Source organism: Callithrix jacchus, chromosome 22 (assembly GCF_049354715.1).
Source record: "Callithrix jacchus isolate 240 chromosome 22, calJac240_pri, whole genome shotgun sequence".
In the NCBI taxonomy this organism is placed as follows: Eukaryota; Metazoa; Chordata; class Mammalia; order Primates; family Cebidae; genus Callithrix; species Callithrix jacchus.
Window position 1 is genome coordinate 15,013,558 of NC_133523.1, and position 18,575 is coordinate 15,032,132.

The window sequence follows — 18,575 nt, forward strand, 5'->3', positions numbered from 1 at the left end:
GGGTACAATCTCACGACTGATCAGCATGGGAGTTTTGACTTGCTCTGTTTCTGACCACCGCAGCTTTTCCTCTCCTGAGGCAACTGGTGGTCCCCTGATCCCAGAAGGTACCATACTGATGACTAACTTAGTATAGATACCCAATCAGCATAGCACACTAAAGCCCAGAACTCCTGGGCTCAAGCGGTCCTCCTGCCTCAGCCTCCTGAGTAGCTGGGACTACAGGAACCCGCCACCACACCTGGTTCCATTTAGTTTTTAATTGGCATTTATTTACAAGATTTTTTTTTTTAAAAAATTCAGTGTTTTCACTTGTCACTTGGAAGACTGCCAAATAACAGTAAACAATGGCAGAGAAGAGACCGAGGTTCTGGGAATGCCGGCTGCAGGCCCCCTGCACTGACAGTAGGCCTGCAAACACTTTCTCAGGAGTTACTGACCTGAAGCCACAATTACTCCTTCCCCTTCCAAGGGGAAGCCTAAGACCCCAGCAGGATTCAGGAGGTCAGGGTCACTAACGGTGGTTTTAATTCCATTGCACTAATGGTGGTTTTAATTCCATTCCCTGTTACAAAGACACCATCAACTCTAGCCCCTGCAGACCACCTACCAAGGAGAAGAGACCCATCTGCCAACTTGGGGGACACGAGTACAGCAGACAAGGGCCAGGATGAATGAATGACACAGCCCTTCGCAGAGGTGAAATATCTTGAGCAAGTACAGCAATCAGTGTGAAGTTGTGCCCTTCTTAGGAAATACGTGTGGCAACTCTGAAAGGGGGCTGAAGAAGCTTCTGTGACATTCCTGCCCTTTAGAGGAGTGCTGGGCAGCCGGGGAGGGCTGGAGAATCAGTTCTCTCAGAAAAAGTTCTGGTTTAGAGCTTCTGCCAATTCCTGTGGTGTAAACAGTTTCACCATGGTTGATAACCAGCTCACAAGTTCCTGTTTTTTGTTTTTGGGGTTTTTTTAAGAGATGGACTCTCACTGTGTGGATCATCCAGGCTGGAGTGTAGTGGCACACACCTGGCCTCAAGCAATCCTCCCACCTCAGCCTCCCAAAGCACTGGATTACAGGTGTGAAGCACTGTGCCTGGCCAGTTTCTGTTTAATAATTCGTTCTGGAAAGTCAATAAGAAGTGGCTCCAGCATGCTACTGGGGCTGGATGTAACAGATGATCCAACCTTTCTGAATCTGTCCTCAGTGAGGCTTATGTCTGGGATGGGTTATTAGCTTCTCTCTACAAGCTGACTGGATGGTGAGCAAGAGGCCAATATTCTCATCATCAGATGAGAGACAAAAAATAAATATGGCTTTAAGAACCCTGACTTTGGGTGGGTGCAGTAGCTCACACCTGTAATCCCTGCACTTTGGGAGGCAGAGGGGAATGGATCGCCTGAGGTCCAGAATTCAAAACCAGCCTGGGCAACACTGCAAAACCTCATCTGTACTAAAAATACAAAAATCAGCTGGGTGTGGTGGCACATGCCTGTGATCCCAGCTACTCAGGAGGCTGAGGCAGGAGAATCACTTGGACTGGGAGGTGGAGGTTGCAGTGAGCTGAGGTCGTGCCACTACACTCCAGCCCAGGAGACAGAGCGAGACTGTTTCAAAAAAAAAAAAAAGAACCCTGACTTTTGAGATAAAGTCACACTGTGTGAGCTTCACATGGAATTTAGTAACTTGAGTAGAACTGTCCGGATATGGGAAGTTCCAGATGCATCACTGTGGATTCCCTTTTCTCAGGAACCTAAACCCCCCAACTTCACCCCACAAGGAGAACCAAGACAGCTCTCTCTTGGCTCTGAAGCAGTCTTGAAGTGTTCAGAAGTAAACCAAAATCTCTCTTCAAAGTATTTATTAAGAAATGGAAAACAGCCAGAAAAATGCTTTGAAAACTGTATTTGTACAACAAGATAAAGATGGTTTTCTTTCAGACACCGGTTGCAAGTTTCCATGTAACATGTCTGATATCTACGTTCTCAGAGTAATCGACTCTCATGTAACCTTTGTCCTGCCCAAAAGATGAACAAAAATAACAAGGTAAAAATCTGTCTTTGGAGTTGGGGGGGATCACTGGCCACTTGCAAACTGCCCCTTCACTACCAACTCTTATCCAAGAAAACTGATTTCTAAAAACTTGCAAAAGGGACATTTAAGAGGAAGCTGTTCTCTGAACAAAGACTGAACAGGACAAGCAAAAGCGGTGCCAGGGAGACAATGCCAGATGGGGAAAGTAGGAGCCGGGTTGTGAGGTGGAAACACACACGCCAAGAACAGTCAGGGAGAAAAGCGAGGAGTTCTGGCTTCTCGTAATTCATGAAGAATGAATGCTCGTTGTTTAAATTTAGACGATCAAGCTGATGATGAAGGGCCCGGGGGTGGATATGGAAGCCACCTCATTACGAGACCAAAGAAAAGAGTCTGGGAGGAAAGAGGGAGGCAGTGTACCCAGCGGGGGCCAGACACAAGAGGCAGATGAGCTCGCCAGCAGTACCTTCCTAGCAGCCCAGGGGAGTCATGAGCTTCCCCATAAATCCTTGGGACTGAGGACTTGGCTGCCGAGAAAAGAAACACGTCAAGCACTGAACATAAAGAGGCAAGTCTGGTGTCTGGAGAGCATGAGTGCTTACTCGTATTCCAGGGAGGAAGAGGAATCCATGATGTACACAGGCCCAGGAGCAGAAAGACTCCAGGGAGGAACCCTGGGAGAGAGGGTCGCAGCATGGAGAGGGCTGCTGAAGGCAGCAGAGCACCAAGGAAACATCCAGACCCGCGAGGCCCAGCCTGTCCGCTCCCACAACAGCACGAAGACGAAATGGGAAACCGTGTGACCCGGGTTCAAGGCTGCAGGGGCAGGCTCTGGCGGGAACAAGGAGGATGTGACCATCTAAGAAAAAGGTCACACCTGTCTGGGCATCAGGGGCTCCAGAGCCCTCAAAAATGTAAGGGGCCGACGGTCCGCTGCCCCGGGCCTGATCACAACTCCAGCATCATGCGGTCAGAGTAAAGTGCAGAGGTTTTTACACATAACCAAGATTGCAGGAGAGGCCAATCCTTAGTTGAAACAGCAATGCCCTGGGGGGGCTGCTTGCCATTATTTCCTGATCTTTAGGGACACATTTGCTTTTCGAGGTGCTCCTTGTGGAAACACACATGCACATATACACACATCCCTCAGATACCCCCCTGCTCCCCGATTAGTAGAATGTGGGGTTTCCACAATGAGCAGCAACGGATCCAATTTTGGTTAAGTTTCAGAAGCCCTGCGAATTTGGGCGGTTGGCCCAATGTAAACGCTTCCGCAGAGATGGACGACTTTCAAAACAGGTTTTGAAAGGATCCAGGCCTATCTTGGGCTTTGTTCTGGAGGCCAGGATTCAGCATGGCCACCTGTGCCAGGCTGTGGGGCCTGCTGTGAATGTGCAAAGTGGCAGCAAAAACAAGAGACAGCTGCCTGAGCTTGGATGGAACCAGCGCTGGCCATGAACAAGTCTGGCAGGTGGGACGTTCTGCTGTCACACCAGGGGACCAGAGCCCCACACTGTAATATGTTTATTCAACCTTTACCATGGCTCCAAAACCGCCCCTCTCTGCCAGGGAGACGCCCTCGCTCAGGTCAGACAGGTCAGTCAGGCTAGTGGCGTGGGCTCCGTCCAGCACCTGGTCACACTGCTCCAGGCTCCTGTGGGCCTCCTGGCGGCTTTCATGCAGCTGGGAAAGTTTGCTCCTTGCCTGTGCGACAAACACATCATCAACATCAAGCAGGGTCAGAAAAACATGTCAGGAAAGATATTTTGTTTTTTAAGACACAGGGTCTCACTCCATCACCCAGGATGGAGTGCAGTGGAGTGATCATAGCTCACTGTAGCCTCGAGCTCCTGGGCTCAGGAGCTCCTCCTGCCTCAGCCTCCTGAGTAGCTGGGACTATAGGCACAAGCCGCCACCTGTATTTTTGGGCAACATAGCGAGACCCCATCGCTACAGAAAATAAAAAAAAATTCTGTATTTTTGTGTAGAGATGGGGTCTCGCTATGTTGCCCAGTCTGGTCTTGAACTCCTGGCTTCAAGTGATCCTCCTGCCTCAGCCTCCCAAAGTGCTGGGAGGGCAGGTGTAAGGCACTGCACTGAGCCAAGGGAGATATCTCTGCTCCTGACACCCATCTACAAACTCTAAGGACTGGAAGAGAAAACACTGAAGGTAATTCTATAGATATTAACCAAAAAGCACAAGAACGGGTGGTAAATCTCTGAGTGGTCCATGTTTGCAATCAACTGTGGCCGGTAAACTGGCTAACACAGTACAGACAGAGACCAGTTCAGTTGGGAAAGGAAGTGTGCCTGGCCAGTCCGACACAGGCCGAGGAGGGGCCAGTGCCACAGCCCCTCTGCGCCACAGCCCCTCTGCAGACTGGATGCCCAGGGCCAGGACAGAGGCCTTCGACCACTGCCCACAGGAGAGCAGGGAAGGGCAGTGGCTGCAGGCCACGAGAGTCAGCACCACCCTGGATTGGGAAGAGGGTGGGGGCGCCCCAGGCAGCTTAGCAGCAGGGTCTTGCATGGTGCGACGCTCTAGGGTGGTGCCTCCTACATACACCAGTGGCCACAGAGGACAAATCTGTTCTCTTGCCCAGAGACAAGGAAGTCATCCTCTGACTTTGTCCCTCCTGTCTGTGTGAGGGCCAGGCTGGAAGGAACCCAAGCTCTCTCCGAATGAGCCATTAATGGAACCTGCCCTGAGTACCCCCTGAAGACGCTGTGTGCGCAGCAGAGGAAAGTGCACCCCTCCAGGCCAACACCAACACCCTCTGGAATGTGCCCTGGAGAGTCCTCCGCCCTGCGCCTCCAGGCCAGCACCACAGCCTCCCAAAAGAGACCCTCATGTAAGTAACAAGGGTGAGAGCAAAGGAGTCCAGCTGTGGCAGTCCACGCCCTGGGGCTTGCTGGTCCCTGGCACGTGGCAGGGACCCAACTCCAGGGAAGTACCTGGTTGATTTCGTCTTGAGTTGACTTCAGGGACTTGATGATGGTCTCCAGCTGGACTCGGCCGGCCTGAATGCTCTGCTCTAGCTGGGTTTCTTCCTGCTGCAATCGATTCAGCTCTGACTTGGCTCGGTTCAGATCATCTTCCTGGGACTTTAAGTCAGATTCCTGAGACTGGATTTGCGTTTTCAGTGATGAAATCTGAAAGGAGATGTTAAAAGATTTTATTTTATTTTTTTTATTTATTTTTATTTTTTATTTTTTATTTTTTGGGGGGGAGGAAGGCAGGAAGGCAGGGAAGAAGGACGGTAGGGAGGAAGGAGGGGATGAAGGAAGGAAGGAAGGGAGGAAATGGGGAGGGAGGGAGGGAGGGAAGAGAAGGAAGGAAATCAAGTAATGAGAGAGACATTGCCAACCTGGATCTAGAGGTTTACAAGTTGATTTCTTTTTTTTGAGAGAAGGAAAGAAAAAAAAAAATAAGTAAAGGAGAGGAAGAAAGAGGAAGAAAAAGAGGGAGAGTAAATGGAAATATTGCTTTATTTTGAAAAAAATTGGGTATTAATAATGGCCAATCAATGTTTCATTGAAACTTATGGGTAGGTGTGATGTGGTATTGACAAGAATGTATATTTTGTGTATTTGAAGTGGAGAGCTCTATAAATATTTATTAAGTTTACTTGTTCCGGATCTGAGTTCGAGTCCTTGATATCCTTATTAATTTTCTGTCTCATTGAATCTAAGTCTCGTATCTGGGTGTTAGGATCGTTAGCTCTTATTGTTGCATTGATCCTTTTATCACTATATATTTGTTGCTTTAAAATCTATTTTATCTGATACGAGAATTGCAACTCCTGCTTTTTATTTATTTATTATTTATTTTTGCTCTCCATTTGGTTGGTAAATCTTTCTCCATCCCTTTGTTTTGAGTCTTTGTGTATCCTTGCATGTGAAACAGGTCTGGATGTAACATGCCATTGGGTTTTGGCTGTGTCTTTTGATTGGGGGATTTAGTCAATTTAAATTTAGGGTTACTGCCATTTGATGTTGACTGGCTGTTTTATCCATTCGTTGGTGTAAATTCTTCTTTATGTTGGTGCTCTTTATTTTTTGGTATATTTTTAGAAAGGCTAATACTGGTTGTTTCTTTCTGTGTGTAATGCTTCTTTCAGAAGCTCTTGTAAAGCAGGCCTGGTGGTAATAAAATCTCTGAGTTCTTGCTTGTTCATAAAAGATTTTATTTTTCCTTCAGTTGTGAAGCTTAGTTTGGCTGGATATGAAATTCTGGGCTGAAGGTTCTGTTCTTTGAGGATGTTGAATATTGGTCCCCACTCTCTTCTGGCTTGCAGAGTTTCTGCTGAGAGATCTGCTGTAAGTCTGATAGGCTTGCCTTTGTGGGTAACCTGACCTTTCTCTCTCGCTGCCCTTAGTATTTTCTCCTTCGTTTCAACCCTGGTGAATCTAGCGATTATGTGCCTTGGGGTTGCTCTTCTTGAGGAATATCTTTGCGGTGTTCTCTTTATTACCTGGGGTTGAATGTTGACCTGCTTTGCTAGTTTAGGAAAATTTTCCCGAATAATATCCTGAAGGGTATTTTCCAGCTTGGATTCATTCTCTCCGTCGCATTCAGGTACACCTATCAAACGTAAATTTGGTCTTTTCACATAGTCCCACATTTCTTGGAGACTTTGCTCATTCCTTTTTATCCTTTTTTCTCTAATCTTTTCTTCACGTTTTATTTCATTAAGTTGGACTTTGACCTCTGATATCCCTTCTTCTGCTTGAACAATTCGAGTGTTTAAACCTGTGCATACTTCTCCGAGTTCCTGTATTGTATTCTTCAGTTCCATTAATTCACTCATACTCCTCTCTAAGTTGTCTATTCTCAATAGGATTTCATCAAACCTTTTTTCAAAGTTCCTAGTTTCTTTACGTTGGTCTACAACATGTTCTTTTAACTCACCGAAGTTTGTTATTATCCATTCCTTGAAGAGTGATTCTGTCATCAGGAGGCGCTCGTTCTCCATCAAGCCTTGTTCCATTGTTGATGTGGAACTGTGATCATCTTTAGAGGGAGAGGCGTTCTGACTTTGAGTATTCTCAGCTTTTTTACGCTGGTTTCTTCCCGTCATTGTAAATTTATCCTCCTGTCGTCTTTGAAATTACCAACTTTCAGATTAGGTCTCTTGAGTGGACGTCCAGGTTGTTAGTTCCCAGGGCCAGAGCAGCGGCGCTAAAACTGATGGTGCTTTTCTGCCCAGGATTCTCCTGTCTGGCTTCCTTCTTGTGTCCGTAGTAGGTGACTCTGCCTTCCCAGGACTCCAAACCTCGGTCAGAAGGGGAACCGGTCCCGTTTACTCTATGCCGAGCGCTGCCACGCCGAGGTGCCGTCACAGCCACTGCGCCAGGCTCTGGTGTCATGCTGGGGGCCCGTGCAGGTCCTCTGAACCTGTTTACTCTGCTCCGAGAGCTGCCGCGCTGAGATGCCGGCGGAACCGCTGCACCGGCCACGAGAGTCGCGCTGGCCACCCATGCGTTTCCTCCACTAGGGGATCTTCTGCTCCGTGAGCGACCAGAATTTGTCTGAAAGTGTGGCGTCCTCTAGTTCTCCGCACCTTCCCTGAGAGCTGCAATCTCGGGATGTTAGCGATCGGCCATCTTGGATCGTCCCCAAAAGATTTTAAAGGGATTCGCAGTGTGGGTATTCCGAGGAAGAATTCTTAGCCCCATCCCTGAAACAAACAACCCAGGGAGGCAGGCACCTAACCCAACCCCGGACACCTGGCTTCCGTACAGGCCTCTTTCTACACCCAAAACAGAGACACAAACAAAAAGGCAGATGGGCTCATCCCGCTGTGGCTAACAGAAGAGGGGTGTGACCAAGCATGAGTAATCTGTGTCCGTCCCCCCAAGGCTGAGTGTACCCATAGAATTTTCTGAGGTTGCAACCTCCAGGATCTGTGTGGAGCCTCAGAGACACCTGAGGTGGGGAGACAGGGACCCTGGAACTCCCTGTGTTGTGGGGCACAGCCAGGGAGGGGTGTGTTCAGGGCACAGGTTCACAGGAACCAAGGCCATTCACTTACACAACCTGACCTCTAGGAGCACAGCGGGTGGCCAGGAAGCCAAGCCACAGGTGCTCAGACACTTATCCACATAGTGCTTGGGCAACTCTATGGGCACGGAGGAATGTCTGAGTGCTGCGTTCCCAGGCAACATGAGCTCAGGGCAGCCCTGAGGAGGCCCCGCCCGTGTGCAGGACACCACCCAGAGGTGGCCAGGACCCACCATCTGCGTCTCGTCCTGGCACTTCTGCCGCACGTCGCTCAGCATGTCTCGGAGCTTGGCCTTCTGCTGGTCCATCTCGTCCAGGCGGTCTTGAGCATCTTGTTTCTGAGCCTCAAGCTCCTGCAAACTGCTTGTTTCCCGGTCCAGGTCATTTTGTAATTCCTGGGGAGGAGTTGCAGAGAATTACGTGAGGATAGTAAAAATGAAGTGTGTCCAAGATAACACAGGGGCAGCCTGGGCCAGATGCCCGAGGGAAGCCTCCAAAGCCACCCACCAGGACTGTGCTCAGAGCCAGCATTCTGTGCACACCCACGGCCAATGTGTGCCTCTTGGGCTGGAGGCCCAGGTCCAGTCTCTCACCAGCTCCCTCAGCAGGTATCCTGATGGCCCAACAGAGGCCAGGTACCACAGAAGGGGCTGGATCCCTGTGAGAAAAAGGCCCCAGCTCCCAGATGACGAGCAGATGTGGCTGCGGAGGGGAACATCACCAAAATGCAAATAAATGGGGACAAGTGGCATCAAGGGGTCAAAGAGAAATTGCAGTCACACCTCGTGGGTAGGGAAGATGCCCACAAAAGCAGCATTTAGGGTGGTGGCAACAGGTGAGCAGGTGCCAGGCAGGTGAAGAGCCAGGGGCAGAGCCTGGTGGAGGAAACCATAGAGGCCCCAGGATCGGGGGCTGTTGCACTCCAGCTAGAGCAAAAGGGAGTGGGCGGAGGCATTGAGGCTGTACCCTGCAGGCCACGCCAAGGAGACTGTGCTGGGGAGCCCAGTAGGATGTGCGTGCATGGGAGGCGGGACACCATGATTCTATTTCTGAAGCTCCCTCCAACCCTGTGGAATGGATCCAGATGGTCAGCCCAAGGCTCCAGCGCCCCATGATTCCACCTCTAGGAAAAGCATCCTGGAGACATATGACGTGTGCAGAGGCACACAATGCCTATGACAGCAAAATCCGTAAATAATGCAGATGTCTAAGGTGCTGGCTGGAAGGTCCCAGCACAGCCCACACTGTGGGATGCTCCTTGGCTATGGAATGGGATGGCGCCATGCACTCTGCCTTACAGTGGGACATGAGCACATCGCATCTGTGCAGTCAGGAAGGGGAGGGGATGTGTGGTGTGCACACCGATCTTTCTGGAAGGCCCCTGCCAGGAGCTCATGAACAGAACCTCTGGGGAAGGAGGAACACCCAAGGAGAGGACAGAGACTTCTCACCTCCTGATTTTCAACCATGCAAATGCATCATCTGTCTTTAAGATAAATAATTAAAGCTGAAATAGCTCAACAGGCATTGTGAGAAGCCCCCTCCCTCCAGCTGCCATGTGGAGCGTGGTGCAAGGGGCCATCAGGACACAAGGACTACAGGGGCCTCGGGTGGGGTCCAGGGAGCAACAGTGGCAGCCGGAGCCTGAGAGAGGTGGTGGTCATGAGAATGGAGAGGAGGGGTGGGTATGCGGGGAGCCATGGCTGGGGCGGTAGGGCTGAGTCCCAAGGCCAGCCTGGGCTGCTGGGGTGGCTGGTGCCATAAGATGAGAAAACCAGAGGTGGCCAAGGGTCTCCCCTGTCCTCACTATGGGGACAAAACGTCATGGCACGTCCCCACCTTGACAGCCAAACCATGCCTTGGGAAGCTGGGGTCTCTGCTCCCCTGTCTCCCTGCCCCTGGCCTTGCACGTGCGGGCTAGATCTGGAGGGGACAATCAGAGTCACTTCTAAACGTGTTCAATGGGAAACTCAGGAGAAAGACTCCAGCAAGTATACCAAGAAGAGAAGACACTGGAAACATAGAGTCAGGCGCGTCAGCACTGAGATGGTGTTTCAACATGTGAGAATGGCTGAGGTGTTCCAGTGGGGGGCACGGGGAGAGCCTGAGGTAGCCCAATGCTCCAAGCGAAGCTCCACCAGGGACGGAAGCCTCTAGAGTCTCCTAAGTCTAACCCTGACCCCCACCACTGAGTAACCGGGGGCTTCAATGCCTTTGGCCTCCCCAGAGAAGGTCCCTCCTTTACATCCCCCCCAATACAAACCAAAGATGACAAAATGTGTACACTGCATACTTCATGCAGAGAGCACAGAGAATATTTGCCCAGAAGAGGCATGACAGGATGAGAGGGAGCTCACTGGCCACATGCCGGGTACTGAACATCAGCTGTTGAAATTCTCACCCTCAAGATGACGGTATGAGGTATGGGGCCTCTAGGAGGTGATTAGGTCGTAAGGGTACAGCCCTTGTGAGTGGGATCCATGGCCTTATAAAAGAGTCCCCAGGCTGGGCTCGGTGGCTCATGCCTGTAATCCCAGCACTTTGGGAGGCCGAGGTAGGGGATCACCTGTGGTCAGGAGTTCAAGACCAGCCTGGCCAACATGGTGAAACCCCATCTCTACTAAAAATACAAAAAATTACCTGGGTGCAGTCATGCATGCCTGTAGTCTCAGCTACTCAGGACAATGAGGCAGGAGAATCGCTTGAACCTGGGAAGCAGAGGTAGCAGTGAGCCAAGATTGAGCCACTGCACTCCAGCCTGGGTGACAGAGTGAGACTCTACCTCAAAAAAAAAGAGGTCTCAGAGAGCTGCCTCGATCTTTCCATTGAGTGAGGACACAACAAGAAAGCGCTGTCTATGAAGCAGGACACTGAAGCTGCAGGCACCTTGATCTTAGACTTCCTAGCCTCCTGAACTGTGAGCAGTAAACCTGTGTTGTTTAGAAGCCACCCAGTGCATGGTACGCTGTGACAGCAAGCTGAATGGACTAAGATGCACAGACCGGGTCAGTGTCTGCAGTGACAAAGGTGCTCAGGGTACCTTGCCACTTCTGTAAGAGGGTTCTCACAGTCTAAGCCCCCTCCTCAGAAGCTCCTGCCCTACTCACTCTTAACTTTCCCTTCCCTCTCTTTTCCCATTCCCCAGCAATTTTTTTTCTGGAGACGGAATCTCACTCTATCACCCAGGCTGGAGTATAGTCTCAGCTCACTGCAACTTCCACCTCCTGGGTTCAAGGGATTCTCAGGCCTCAGTCTCCCGAGTAGCTGGGAATACAGGTGCACACCATAGCACACAGTTGGGGTTGTTTTTTTGTTCTTTGTATTTTTAGTATAGACTGGGTTTCACCATGTTGGCCAAGCTGGTTTCGAACTCTGGGCCTCAAGTGATCCGCCCACTGCAGCCTCCCAAAGTGCAAGAATTACAGGCATGAGCCACCACACTCAGCCTCTTTTTTCCTTCTTGATTCTTGCTTTCTCTCTCCCTAATATAGAAATCCATAAAACTGAAATACACAATTGTTTAACCCTTGCTGGGTAATTTTTGGCACGTAGTTTCTCAGCCATTTAGGGAACTGAGCTGCAATTCCCCTCACGGCAGTCTCCGTCTTCCCCTTCACAGAAAAAGGTCATTGCTCAGACAGGCCACAGCACAGTCAACCCCCCAGCCATCAATATGACCACTCCCGGATTCCCTTAGACACTAGTGGAGACCCTGGGCCAGAAGGGGTGGCTGCTGATGGGAAGGGAACTGTGTCTCTGAACCCCTGAATCCCTGAACCAAGGCATAAGTCTAACAAGTTTTGGGGGTGATAACAGAATAACTGAAACAGAGTTAGCTGTGGGAGTCAGGGATGTGGGGTGGCCGCATCTAAGAAAAGTGATGGATAAGGCAGGGAAAGGCGGGAAGAGGGTTAGGTCCAGTGGGGTAGCTCTGGACACCAAGTGACAACAGTGTGGAACTGAAGGAATCTGGACCTCATGCCACAATGGAGAAGAAGCCATCAGAAAGTCCCAAAGAGACAAAGACCCACCAACTTGAGGTTAGGAAAGGGAGCTCCAAGCAAAGAGAAGACAAAAATAACCCTGACAGTCCCCGGAATCCACGCAATCCCTATCAGAATCCCAGCTGACTTCTTTGCAGAAACAGACAAGCCAATTCCAAAATTGACACGGGGCTGGGCACAGTGGCTCACGCCTATAATCCTAGCACTTTGGTAGACCAAGGCAGGTGTATCACCTGAGGTCAGGAGTTTGAGACCAGCCTGGCCAACATGGTGAAACCCCATCTCTATTAAAAATACAAAAAAATCGGCCAGGTGGGATGGCAGGTGCCTGTAGTCCCAGCTACTGAGGAGGCTGAGGCAGGAGAATTGCTTGAACCCAGGAAGCAGAGGTTGCAGTGAGTCGAGATTGCACCACTGCACTCCATCTAGCCTGGGCAACAGGGCAAGACTCTGTCTCAAAAAAAAAAAAAAAAAAATCATTTGGAAATGCATGGGACTCGGAATAGCCACAACAACCTTGACAGAGAAAAAAACAGTTGGAGGATGCGTACTTCCTGATTTCAAAACTTCTACAGAGCTGCAGTAATGAAGCCAGTGATGGACTGGCATGAGGAGAGGCAGATAGGTCAATGGGATAGAGCTGAGGGTCCAGATATAAATGCACACAGCTACAGTCAACCCATCCTTGACAAGGATGCCAGGGCCATTCAATGGGCAAAAGAAGAGTCTCTTCAACAAATGGCACTGCCCCAGCATGGTGGCTTACACCTATAATCCCAACACTTTGAGAGGCCGAAGTGAGAAGATCATTTGAGGCCAGCCAGGTGTTTGAGATGAGCCTGAGCAACAGAGCAAGACCCTGTTTCTTAAAAAAAATGTTTTTTAATTAGCGAGGTGTGGTGGTGTACACCCTGTAGTCCGAGCTGCTCAGGAAGCTGATGCAGGAAGATCCCTTGAGCCAGGAGTTTGAGGCTGCAGTGAACTCGAATCGCATCACTGCACTCCAGTCTGGGCAACAGAGCAAGACCCTGTCTCTAAAAACAATATTTTCTAAGTAACATAATCAAAACAATGCTGCCAGGACAACTGGATGTCCACATGCAAAAGAATGACATTGCATCCCTGCCTTATACCATATACAAAAATTAACTAGAAACGGGTCAAAGACCTGCATGCAAAAGTGAAAACTATAAAAGTCTTAGAAGAAAACACAGGGGTACATCATGTGACCTGAGATTTCGCAATGGGTCCTCAGCTATGACACCAAATCCAACAGCAGCAAAAAAAGAACAAACTGAACTTTACCAACATTAAAAACTTGTGCTTCCAAAGACACCATCAAGAATGTGTAAAGACAGCTGGGCGCGGTGGCTCACACCTGTAATCCCAGCACTTTGGAAGGCTGAGGCAGGCATTATCACCTGAGGTCAGGAGTTCGAGACCAGCCTGACCAACATGGAGAAACTCCATCTCTACTAAAAGTACAAAATTAGCCATGGTAGCATATGTCTGTAATTCCAGCTACGCGGGAGGCTGAGGCAGGAAAATTGCTTGAACCTGGGAGGCAGAGGTTGCTGTGAGCCAAGATTGTGCCATTGCACTCCAGCCTGGGCAGCAAGAGCGAAACTCCATCTCAAAAAAAAAAAAAAAAAGAATGTAGAAAGACAATCCACAGAGTGGACTCTCAGTGGATACTGAGAAGGTATTTGCAAGTCATGTATCTGAAAAAGACGTCTACCTAGAAATGATAAAGAACTCTTCAAAATCGGCTATAGGCCTGGCAAGGTGGCTCCTGGCAAGGTGGCATCCCAGCACTTTGGGAGGCCAAGGTGGGAGGATCACCCGAGGTCAGGAGTTTGAGACCATCCTGGCCAACATGGTGAAACCCTGTCTCTGCTAAAAACACAAAAATTAGCTGGGTATGGTGGTGCACATCTGTAATCCCAGCTACTTGGGAGGCTAAGGCAGGAGAATCAGTTGAATCAGTTGTCCAGAATGGGCGACAGAGTGAGACTCCATCTCAAAAAAAAAAAAGAAAAGAAAATTCCACTATAGAAAGAACCCAATTAGCCAGGTGTGGTGGCACATGCCTGTAAGCCTAGCTACTCTGGAGGCCGAGGCCCAAAAATCATTTGAACCTGGGAGGCGGAGGCTGCAATGAGCTAAGATCACACACTTGTGCTCCAGCCTAGGCAACAGAGTAAGACTCTGTCTCAAAAAGAAAAAAAAAAAGCAATTTAAAGATGGGCAAAAAAAAATTTTTTTCAATATATAGAGGGCAAGGAATCAGAATTGATTTTTCTCCAAAGACTACATACAGATGGCCAATAAGCACACAGAAAGATATTCGACGTCACTAAGGAAGCATGAGGGACATGGCAATGAAACCTACAATGAGGCAGTGCTCCACACCCACCAGGACGGCCAAAAGGAAAAATGGAAAATCGGTAAGTGTTGCTGAGATGTGCAGAAGCTGGCACCCTCATATGCTGCTTATGGGAAAGTCAAATGGTGCAGCCACTTTCAAAAACAGTCTGGCAGCCCCTCATCAGATTGAACTGTATACGGTTACGATGTGGCCTCATGAATTCACTCTCAGGTATACACTTGAGATACAGGCAAACAGGTGTTCACACAAAAACTTGCAGACAAATGTTCCTAGCAACATTCTTCACAACAGCCAAACAGTGGGAAAACCCAAACATTCACCAATGGGAGGACTGGATGAATAAAATGTGGCATGTGGTGTCTGGGTGCAAACCCATACAGACAGAAAAAAGATGAGTGGCTGATGAGTGGCTGCCAGAGGCTACTGCAAGAGGAGAATGGGAAGTGACTGCTTAATGGGGAGGAGATTTCCTTTAGGGTTAACGGAAAGTTAGTGTCAAACTCTTCCATTGACCGGAAAAGAACAGTTAATCATCTATCTTTCAGAAAGTAACCTTCAGGGTTGGATTTTTTGTTTGGTTTTTTTGAGACGGAGTCTCGCTCTGTCACCCAGGCTGGAGTGCAGTGGTGCGATCTCAGCTCACTGCAACCTCTGTCTCCATGTTCAAGAAATTCTCCTGCCTCCGCCTCCCAAGTAGCTGGGACTACAGGCGCCCGCCACCATGCCCAGCTAATTTTTGTATTTTTAGTAGAGACAGAGTTTCACCATGTTGGCCAGGCTAGTCAGAGTTTCACCATGTTGGCCAGGCTAGTCTCGAACTCCTGACCTTGTGATCTACCCACCTCAGCCTCCCAAAGTGCTGGGATTACAGGCGTGAGCCACCATGGCCAGCCCCGTATACTTTAAATTGTCTTTAGGTTATTTATAACACCTAATATAATGTAAATGCTATGTAAATAGTTATCATGTTGTATTATCAATTGGATTATTTTTTATTTTTATTTTTTCAATCTGTGGTTGGTTGGATCCAAGGATGCAGAACCCTTGGATACAGAGGGCCAACCTGTCTGAATTTTTATGAAAGAGAAGCCACTGTCTATGTTTATAAGCAACTTAAAAAACTTCTCTCTCACCGGGCACAGTGGCTCACACCTGTACTCCTAACACTTTGGGAGGCCAAGGCAGGAGAATCGCTTGAGCTCAAGAGTTTGAGACTCTGTCTCTATTTGAAAAAAAAAAAAAAGGCCGGGCACAGTGGCTCAAGCCTGTAATCCCAGGACTTTGGGAGGCCAACGCAGGTGGATCACGAGGTCAAGAGATCGAGACCATTCTGGTCAACATGGTGAAACCCCGTCTCTACTAAAAATACAAAAAATTAGCTGGGCACGGTGGTGTGTGCCTGTAACCCCAGCTACTCAGGAGGCTGAGGCAGGAGAATTGCCTGAACCCAGGAGGTGGAGGTTGCAGTGAGCCGAGATCGTGCCATTGCACTCCAGCCTGGGTGAAAAGAGTGAAACTCCATCTCAAAAAAAAAAAAATTATTTAAAAAAAAAAAACTTCATTCTGCAGTCCCCAAGAGCTCATGTTTCTATTCAGTGCAGACCCTCCCACCCCTCCCCACCACCAGCCAGGGAGGGAAGTTTTCCTGAACTACATTTAGCACGAGGTATATGTAACCCAAATGAGCAAGACCCTTACCTGTACCTCGCTGGTCTTCTGTCTTATTGCCTCTTCCTTTTCTCTAATGTCTTGTTCCAGTGAATATTTCTCCCTGAATGTTAAAAATACTTCATGTAAACAAGAGTGAATAGTAAGTCTCCACCCCTTCTCAAGACCTGATTCCATTCATCCCCACAAAAGCCCCTGTGTGCTGGCAGAAGTCTAAGAATGAGACCCAGTGACTGATCGCCCTGTACAGTCTACTGTGGGTAGACTGCGGGTAGGATCTGTGACCACGGGAGGCATCCATCGCTTCCAATGTAACCACAGCGCATTTTCTCCCCCTGGTGGCCCAAGAGAAAGTCAGAAACGTCCCAGGTGTGATAAGGACCCGGCAGGCCCTTGCTGACTTTGAAGGTGGAGGGGCCACGTGAGGAGGGACAGCATCCAGGAGCACAGAGCGGCCCTGGCAGACACTCAGCAAGGAAAAAGAGACCTTGAACCCCCAGCCGCAGGGAACTGGATTCTGCCAACACCTGAAAGAACCTGGAAACAGATTCTTCTCCTAGGGCCTCCAACAAGAGCCCAGCCCAGCCGACATCCTGACCTCAGCCTATGACAGTCCAGGAGAGCCTTTCTGGACTACCACTTTTTTTTTTTTTAAGACAGAGTTTCACTCTTGTTGCCCAGGCTGGAGTGCAGTGGCATGATCTTGGCTCACTTCATCCTCCGCCTCATGGGTTTAAGCAATTCTCCTGCCTCGGCCTCCCGAGTAGCAGGGACTACAGGTGCGTGCCACCATGCCTGGATAATTTTTCGTATGTTTAGTAGAGACAGAGTTTCACCGTGTTAGTCAGGATGGTTTTGATCCTGACCTTGTGATCCATCTGCCTTGGCCTCCTAAAAGTGGTAGAATTACAGGTGTGAGCCACCGAGCCCGGCCTTTTTCTTTTAAGACAGGCTCTTGCTCTGGCTGGACTGCGGTGGTGCGATCATAGCTCACCGCAGTCTTGACCTCCTAGGCTCAAGCAATCCTCCCACCTCAGCCTCCTGAGTAGCTGGGACCACAGTTGTGTGCCACTAGGCCTGGCTAATTTTTATTTTTAGTAGCCTAGGTCTCATTATATGGACCAGGCTGGTCTGGACCTCCTAAGCTCAATCAATCCTTTTGCCTTGGCCTCCCAAAGCACTGGGATTACAGGCATGAGCCAAGGCACCCGGCCGTCCTTTATTTTTAAACTGAGATAGAATTTGTGCATGTATTCCTAGCCCTGCTGTAACAAATCACCAACTGGGTGGCTTGGAACAGGAAAAATTGATTACAGGTGTGAGCCACAAGGCCCGGGGTTTAGTGCCCTTATAAGATGGACCCCAGAGAGCTCCCTTTGCCCCTTTTGCCCCAGGAGGCCATGGCAAGAAAGTGATGGTCCAGGAATCAGCAAATGGGCCCTCAGCAGACCACATCTGCTGGCACCTTGAGCTTGAGCTTTCTAGCCTCCAGAACTGTGAGGAATATCTGATGTTTAAGCCACCCATTCAGAGCGGTTTGTCACAGCAGTCTGAATGGACTCAGACGCTCCTCTTGTGCCCAAAGAGGCTCTCTCAGGGACAGGAACATCATGTGTCTAACAGACCTTGCTTTCTGCCCAGGGACTCAGGACTTGTGCAACAATAAGGCCACCTCATGGACATTTCGCCAGATACGCAACAACTATGATCATTGGAATATCCACTTCCACAAGCCCAGAAACTGACAATACAAAGTGCTCTTTAAACGGAAGGACCTGACACATACTTGGCTGAGGCTGATTCAAGTGGAAGATGTCATTCTTCCAGCCCCTTGAGCAACCATAAGAGCAACGCTCAGCCCACACTCCCCATCTGAAGGATACTCTCAGAGCGGCTGCAGGCCCCAGCCTCCTATGGACAGGTGCTCTGCACACATCAGCCTGTCACCTCCACAGTGGGGAAACAAGGCTCCTGGCTACCTGAGGCCACCCTGGTGTGATTCACGGACCAGCGTCCCTTCCGAGACCCTGACCCTTCCATGACTGGGGCTCCCTCCATCCTTGGCCTGCTGGTCCTGATTCTCAGGCCTGCCCAGGCTCGAGGACACTGGCCCAGCATCCTCAAGACGCCCTCAGCCTTGTCAGGCTGCACATGCTTGCTGATCACCAGTTTGGATAACATGGCCCCCAGGAGCCGGGACAGATAGGAGCTGTCTGCTGCATTGAGCATAAAGTGGGGTGTCTGGCTCAGGCCGCGGCTGAGGTTTTGTAACCAGCCACCCACCTTGGTCCCTTCCAAGACCTAACCTGCCTTTGCTCATCAGGGCTCTGCTAACAGCACAAAACCAAGCTCAGCAGGGCTGGCAGAACGACCTCTGGGGATCCCCCAGCTAGGACCAGGATCCAGCCCTCTCTGGGAAAGTCAAAGCTCTTTCTATTTTCAGGCAAGTAAACAATCTCTTTCCCACTGAGGGCAAAGAGCC

At 49.6% G+C, this 18,575-nt stretch overlaps 1 protein-coding gene across 19 annotated transcripts in view; it reads right to left on the minus strand.

The window, feature by feature from the left end:
• EPS15L1 (epidermal growth factor receptor pathway substrate 15 like 1) overlaps positions 1 to 18,575 on the minus strand; it is a 120,972-nt gene that overhangs the window by 43,104 nt on the left and 59,293 nt on the right. For 13 of the 19 annotated variants that reach the window (XR_013531273.1, XM_035286440.3, XM_078361737.1 and 10 more), the window contains 4 exons: positions 16,124 to 16,196; positions 8,266 to 8,427; positions 4,984 to 5,181; positions 3,568 to 3,732 (listed from right to left, as the gene is read on the minus strand). Coding sequence is in view for 17 of the 19 variants with exons in the window: in XM_035286440.3 (XP_035142331.1) it covers positions 3,568 to 3,732; positions 4,984 to 5,181; positions 8,266 to 8,427; positions 16,124 to 16,196 (598 nt within the window). In the remaining 2 variants the exon portion in view is untranslated. The remainder of the gene's footprint in view (positions 1 to 3,567; positions 3,733 to 4,983; positions 5,182 to 8,265; positions 8,428 to 16,123; positions 16,197 to 18,575) is intronic. The other 6 variants (XR_013531274.1, XM_035286443.3, XM_035286437.3 and 3 more) reach the window with 1 other exon arrangement.